The sequence below is a fragment of the Muscardinus avellanarius genome, assembly GCF_963383645.1.
Source record: "Muscardinus avellanarius genome assembly, chromosome: 8".
Classification (NCBI taxonomy): Eukaryota; Metazoa; Chordata; class Mammalia; order Rodentia; family Gliridae; genus Muscardinus; species Muscardinus avellanarius.
The window spans coordinates 85,798,257-85,806,050 of record NC_137794.1 but is presented as its reverse complement, the minus strand read 5'-3'; the positions used below and the strand labels follow the sequence as shown (position 1 = coordinate 85,806,050).

The following is a 7,794-nucleotide window of genomic DNA, read 5'->3' as shown; positions in this document are numbered from 1 at the left end:
GAATTTGAAACACCTGGAAGAGAGGATTTAAGTGAAAACCAACCCTGACTTGTTTTTCTGATAGCAAAAATAGGCAGACTTTGTCCTCTTACAACCCAATCCAACCCAACCCAGGTGGGAATCAAGCGTCCTGCCTACTCTGATCCTGCTTCCTGGAGCAAGAATGGGGGCCTCCAGGGCAAAAGTCAGAGGTGAGCGCTGGGGAGGGGAACAGTGTCTTCCGTGGGTGCATCCTCTCTAGGGACTCGGGTGTCACTGGGCCCCTGGGTGCCGAGGTTCTGGAAACCCCATCACAACGCACACCCTGGGGGGGCTGTTCTCTCAGTTTCTCTCCACAAACTCCAGGACAACCCCGTGCATATTTGACGCCCCCCCCTCCCCGCTAAAGGTGTGCGATCCAGTCAGGTTCCCATTCTTTTCCTAGAATCCTTCCCCTTCCCCGAGTGCCCGCAAATCCTCCCAGCTAGGACGCCCTCATTCCTTTTCCTTCTGCTCCTGGCCCCTGGTCCCAGCCTTTTGCTTTTCTCCCAACCCAACCCAGAACTCGGGGGTCAGGTCGGAGGCGGGGGTGGGGGGTGGCAGGTGGGGCGCGGAAAAGGGCGGCCCGGGGACAGCGGGAAGCCGGGGCTGGACGGGGCAGGGGGCGGTCCTGCCCTCCCAGGGGCGGGCCCAGGCTCTGCTCGCCGCCGCGCCCTCGGCGGAGGCTGGAGTCCAGGTACCGACAGGCAGGAGGCGCCCAGGATGCGCTGCTGGCCGCTGCTCGTGCTGTGGGGGCTGCTCCCCGGGACCGCGGCGGGGGGCTCGGGCCGGCCCTTCCCGCACAGCGCGGTGCTGGACACGGAGGGCAAGTACCGGCTGGGCTGGGGCCAGCGGGGCAGCCGGCTGGCCTTCCGCCTCGAGGTGCGCACGGCAGGCTACGTGGGCTTCGGCTTCTCGCCCACCGGGACCATGGCAGCGGCTGACATCGTCGTGGGCGGCGTGGCCCACGGGCGGCCCTACCTCCAGGTAAGCGCGGCGCCTCCGCTGCTTGTCCCGCGCCCGGCGTCCTGTCCCCACCCGAGGACCGCGCGGGCGCAGGGCTGGACACCCTGGGTCCCCGATGGCGCACTCTGTCCTTCGCTGTCACTCCTGTACCCCTGAAGCTGGAGGCGCCTGCGGCTGGTCTCCCCGCCTCCAGTGCGCACCCTGAGCTCAAGAGTTTTAGCCCGGGAAAGGAGTTTTTCCCTCTCCCAACACTTTCCAGTGCCCAGCGCCCCATATGGGGACCCTCACTCACACACTTGCCGCACAGCATCCTCCTTCATCACTGAGGGGAACGAGGAGGGACCCACCCCCACCCTCCGCGCGCGCTTTGGAAATCTAACGGGGCAGAAGAAGAGGGCACTGCTTAGTATTTTGTGGTCTTGCTGTCTAGGATTGGAAAGCTCAAGGTGTCTCCAACTGCCGGCTAATTTTCGAGCCTTCCAGGCTCAAGGCTGATGTCAGCTACATCATCTGCGAGATCAGGAAAGTGCCTTAGAACTCCTTAAGGAAGTTAATGAGGTTTATATTTGGAAAGCTGGAAGCCACACTTAGAGATCTGCATAGCCTTGGTCCCCAGGCAAAATCCCCCATTAAGTTTTTGTAAACATGTTTTGTGCCTGCTTTAGTAGGCAGTATAGTTTGATTTGCTGTCCATTGGCTTTGAGTCAGACGCTGCCTGTTCATAGGTGTCTTTGTGTGCGGGAGGAGTGCGGACAGACTTGGGAGCTGAGCGAAATGGTTAGGCAGTTGGGTTTCCTGGGCATCTTTGTTTGGTCCTGACTTGGACTGCGGTGCATGTCATGCTTTGTTACTTATTATCCTCAGACACAGCCCTTTGCTAAAAGTTCAGAGGAACATTCCAGTTGTTTGGGCATTGTCCTAAGGCTTTGATAGTATTAAAATCAATATTCCCCTTGGATCGATTTCAGAGTGTTTCTCAGTAGATATATCCCTAACGTCTACAGGAATTTCCATAAGAAGCTGAGATGTGTTCACAGTTGAACCCTGATTCTGCACTGAGCTATTGACTTTGGCTAGAAAGAAAGTGATCCCAATAAAAAGTTCAAAACTACCCTGTTATCTATTTTTCATAAATTAATCATTTCCTCCCGAAATAAGTATTCTACAACTCCACTAAAATAAAGTTTTATGAGGACTGTACTCTGCTGAAGTCACAGATGTATACGTTTTCCCCCTGCTGCATTGTGTCACACAGTAAATTTGTAAGCCAAAGATCTGACCCCAGACAGAGGCCTTGCTAGCTGAAGTATTTACTCACCTGTGAATGAACTATTGTCTACTTCATCTAATGCCTTATTTAAATGCCTATTGCAGCCATGGTGGGTTTTTTTTTCCTGAAAAAAGAAATCTGTTTTTGTAGGGCAAGGAGCGTGATGTACTCTTAAATGATCCTTATAGATTCTCAAGAAGGGATCAAAGGAAATTTTACTGTGGTGATATTATGCAATAGGGCAGATTTTAAAAGCTAACTTGATTGTTTTCATGAAAAGTTTACTCTTTTTAGAAAACCCACCCAATATGATATGGAAAGAAAGGCTGAGAGCAGGATTCCGATTCAACTTGTCACAATGGATTCACCACCAGCCCAGGCTTTGTTAAACTATAGGATATTGTCGTATCGCTGGTTTTTCTCTATAAAGACCACATAAGATCCAATTAAGTGTTCTTTAGGTTGATGTGGAGACATGGAACTTTTCTTAGGGAATACATACCTCTCAATTTTGAAATGAAGATTTCCCCAATAAACATAATATGTAAAATATGGAAATTTCTTCTCTATTTTTCATCAGAAAATAAAATTCTTATTTTTCATAAATATAAGGACAATCATTTTCTCATTTGGCTGACTTTCTTCACCACTCCATTTTCTTAAATATCCTACTGATTTTAGGACCTGTGCAATTATATACATCAGTTAAGTGCACAGAGTATTTATTTAAAACTTCTTTAACAAAATGAAAGATACCAAATAATATAAGTGAGAAGAAATCTATCACCACCAGCAGGATTATCCAGGCTACATGATTCCATGTTTTAATGCTAGAAATTTAATCTTCTTCCTAGAAACTACTTATTTGAGATTTTTCCTATCCTGGTATGATAAAGTCATCTTAAACAACTATTCCAAAATCTAGAAGGATTCTTAAGTAGTGTATGTGATTTTATTAGTAGACTTTGGGTTTTGTGTAATTTTTCTTCCAGTGAGAACAGACTTTTTCAGCAAATGAAACAACAAAGCATGGGCTCCTGGGGCTTCTGTCTAGTGTAGTGGCCACAGGACATTGGACAGTGACAGCAGGCTGCACGGTGTAACCTGAGTGGTCATCCCTGTCAGGTCTTCTAGATGCTTTTCTCTAATGTTTTATCTTATCCTTTCTTTTTTATTTAATTTTATTTTTTGTGGTACTGGGGATTAAATTCAGTGGCATTCTACCTCAGAGCTACACCCCCATCCCTATTTTTTATTCTTTATTTTGAAACAGGGAGGGTCGCACTGAGTTGCAGAGGGCCTCACTAAGTAGCTGAGGCTGGCCCCCTTTCCTCTGGTCTCAGCCTCCCAAATGCTAGGATTACAGTGTGAGCCACCACACCTAGCTCTTGTTTAATTTTAAACTTGAATTTCATGTATTTTTTATTATCCTGACTTTTATTTTTCTAATTATCTTAACTCTTTAACAGGGTGTTAATCCTGATAGCTGTGTAAGAGTTAATTCTAATCAACGGGGTAGAAAATTATGGCCTCAATAAAAGTCACAAGCCCAAGTGCCTATAGAGGGCCTTGAGGGAAAAAGAGTTTTTTTGTTTGTTTGTTTTGTTTTTTTTTTTTAACCAGTGAATTAATTACTCTTATGAGAAAATGCAAACCCATTATGGGCAGACTGCTTTCTGTTTTATTTTATTTTATTTTACTTTATCTTATTTTTGTGGTACTCAGGATGGAACCTAGGGGCATTCTACCTCTGAGCTACAACCCCAGCCTTATTTTTATTCTATATTCTGTAACAGGGTCTCACTGAGTTGCAAAGGGCCTCACTAAGTAGCTGAGGCTGTCTGTGAACCACAATCCTCCTGTCTCAGCCTCCCAAATGCTGGAATTATAAGGGTATGCAGCCTTATGTCTTTGAGAAAAGGTATGTTTTGAGAAAAGGGTATGTCTTTGAGAAAAGACAGAAATTCAGACTGTGTGTGTGTGTGTGTGTGTGTGTGTGTGTGTGTGTGTGTGTGTAAAAATGTTTTGATTACTAAATATTGGCAATTAGTTTGTACAAAGCCCTTGGGCACATACATACAATTCCATTTGGGATATATCCCATAGATATATAATCTGGGATCAAGAAGAAAAAAAGTTAAGATTAATAAAGAATCAACCCAAACGATGAAAACCCACAAATGCACAGTCCTGTTTCTTTTCCGACCAGGTTTATTCTGTGTCAGGAAATGAGGCCAGTATCAGCAAGCCTTGCTCATTGTTTTGGCTCCAGACTCTTATATAACAAACTGCTCTAGAACGTGGCAGTTTAACACAATGACCCTCATTTTGCTCACAGATCTGTAATTTGAGCAGGGCTTGGTGGGGACCACTCTCCTGTGTTTCATTCTGTGTCAACTCCAGAGGGTTGACTGGTCATATCTGAAGGCTGCCTCACCTGAATGTCTCCCTGGTGGCTGGCTTGGCTCTTGGCCAGGCTCACCCACTTCTTCAGTGGGACTGGCCTTTTCCACAAGGATGCCTAGTTTCCTCAGGGCAGAGTAGATGATCCCGAGAGGCCCAGGTGGAACCTCTATAGCCATTTACGACTTTGCCTTTGCGTCCTGTGGTCTGTCTTTGCTGTTGCCGCAGCCTCGACAATTCAAGAGGGGACACAGACCCCCACCTTACCATTGAAGGAATGGAATACAGTGTGAACGTCTTTGGAAGATGCCTTCTGCCACATCCATCCTCACTGGCTTGCCAGTCTCCTTCCCACCACTATTTTGAGTACCTATCTACATGTATCCACTCTTTCTTGACACTGCTCAAATTGGGAGGCCGTATTTACTTATTCACCGGTCTCTCTGATTCACCCCTTTCTCTGATACACCAACACCCATGCACAAGGAGTTAGTGAATGGCTGCTCATTCTTTCTGCCATTCTATCCATACTCCCTTGGGTTTCTCCTCTCAAACTCTCTCCTACCAGTAAGACAGTTCTGAGCTTGGGCAACCCCCTGTTTTGAATTGCTAATTCAGGGTTAGACCCAGGAGATGACCTGCAGAGGGCAGTGTGACATTTGCCTGCAGGCTTATGGAGTTGAAAAGTCAGAGAGAACTTTGAAGGGGTAGTAGGCCCAGCCTCTCTGAGAACTGTACCTGGACACTTGGCCTAGTTTGGAAATTTGCCTTGTCCATTTCTTAACCTCTCTCACCCTGCCTTGACATAATTCCTTAAAGGATATATAACCAGGTAGTATTGAAATGGGAGCGAATATAGGGAGACTTTGTGGTTGCAAAGTCTGTCTTGGTATAATCCACTGGACATATTGTTCTGGAGCAGCTTACACGTGTGGAAATTTCTCCTCTGGGTTGCTGCGAAGGTCAGTTTTCACTTTCTTTCCAGAAGGACAAGGGCTGGAGGTAGGAAGCAGTCTGTCCTTTAACAGGGGCTTTCCAAACCTTTGCTACATTGAATCCGCTCAACCCTCCTTCCCCTGATGGATTCGTGTCCTTTCCTTGTTCTTTGCCCTTTTTTGATACAGAGCAACTCCACCCCCTAACCCAGACTATTTAGCAACTGTGAGTGCCCATTTGAGGCTGGTAATCCGGCCAGATGAATGGCCAGCCTGTGTGAGCTAGAGAAGAGAGCCACATTGTTGGGTATGCCTGTTGCATTAGCACAAAAATGGATTCACCCTTCCTATGGGGGTTTAAGTCGCCAGTGAATGGGGGCCCAAACATATGTCATCGTTTGTCACAGCCTTGCTTGTTGGCTGTCTCAAAAACTGAACCCTTTCTGTGCGGACAAGTGTCTCCAGTGGCGGAGTAATTGCTGCTGGGCCACTCACTGAGGAAATGCTGGGAACTGATTTGAAATCACAGAAAACAGTGAGTGTTCTTTGTGGGTAATGATGTGCCTCTTTTAAGTGCACCCTGGCCAACGGCAACAAAGAAATGTTTGGAAAGCAAATTGAAAGCTGGAAGGGGAAGATGAGGAAAGTGTGCAGCCCCGAACAGCTCAGCTGGAGCTTTGTTACGAGATATAATTCATAAGTCTTTGGATGATGCCCCCCCCCCCGCCCTGATTTCCAGAGGAGTTCGGAAGGATCCCTTCCAGGCTTCGTGCTTGGTGCATTACTAATGGGGACACAGGCTCCTGCAATCCAATGGCTGATGCTCCTCAGCTGGACGACACTTCTCTCTGGCAGAGTTTCATAATTAGCCCGAGGAAACACGCCTGACAGCCAAGGGAACAATGTACCAGAATTGACAAGTGGAGTTCAAGGCTTCAGGCAGCCAATGGATGTATTTCTGGGATCTTGGAAGGAGAAGCAAGAGTCCACTTCAAAGAAAGGGAACGGCGGCTTATTGATTCATCGTTGGTAATAGGGCACTATTAAAATAAAGTTGCTGGCCAGAGGGAGGAATTCATTATGCCGCATCATGTTTCTGGAAATGTTTGATCCATATGTAATAAGAAAAAAAAGCTGTGCAATTGGGTGTCTTACCATGCTTTCTATTATAATTTAAAACAAATAACTAGCATAGAACTTTTAAGCAGAAAAAATATTTCTTTAAGGAGCTTTCCTCCAAGTCTATACCTTTATAACTTTAAAGTTAACATTTAACTTTAAATGTTGGTGTTCTGTGTATTTACTTGCTGCCTCTTAAGAACTCAGAGTTTGACAAACTCCCCTCGAATCTCCTAACCTCCACCCCTCTCCCCAAGTTTTACAGGTGAGGAAACCAGGCCTCTGGTTGGAGGCCATACAGCCTCAGCCTGGATTTATTTCCTCAGAGTCTTGACTTGGTGCCTTTTCTTCTCCTAAAAAAACAAACAAACAAACAAACAAAAAACTGCCATAAAAACATTGCTTTCCAATTTGCTTCCTTCCTAAATAATGGAAAAACATGCAGATAGAGTATATTTTTTAACCAGATGGATAAAATAAAATCGTAGTATTTCTTATTGCTTTTATTCCACTATAAATGTTACAGGCATGCAGTTCTTTTAAAGATGTTTCATTCTTTGAGTTCTTAATATTTGCCCCACATTGGTATGTGGCAAACAATGACATATGCTTGGGCCTCCATTCACTGGTGACTCTGTTGCTTCAATGAAGTACTTACCTACAGGCATTCATTCATGAATGTAGGTAGTACTTGCCTACATTCATTCATTCAGCTGGTATTTTTTTTTTAATGTTTATCAAGAGGTCTAGATGTCGTGGACTTAGCATGGAGAAGGATAAAATCAGGCCTCTTGGGCATCATCTTTTTGTGGGGGTACAGTAAACAAATAAACGGGCAAGAAAGATACCAGGAAGCAATAAATGCTGTGTAGAGAGTTAAAATAGAGTGATGTGATAAGGTGTGGCTTTATGGCTATTTCGGATTTGGATGCTAATAATAAAAGCATGAAGGAAAACAGCTGTCCTGAGGGTTTGACTACCTATAGTACTTACAACTCAAAATATTATGTACCAAGAAAAAGATAATCTGGCACAGACATCAAGGATCTTCAGTATAGGAAGCTGTCTACCTGGAGAAAATAT

The 7,794-nt window shown here is 45.5% G+C and overlaps 1 protein-coding gene across 1 annotated transcript in view; it reads left to right on the top strand.

The window, feature by feature from the left end:
* Nucleotides 1-741: 741 nt before the first annotated feature.
* MOXD1 (monooxygenase DBH like 1) overlaps nucleotides 742-7,794 on the top strand; it is a gene marked incomplete at both ends in the record, with an annotated part of 294,534 nt that continues 287,481 nt past the window's right edge. The window contains one exon of the mRNA XM_080700123.1: nucleotides 742-1,005. Coding sequence (XP_080556249.1) covers nucleotides 742-1,005 — 264 coding nt within the window. The remainder of the gene's footprint in view (nucleotides 1,006-7,794) is intronic.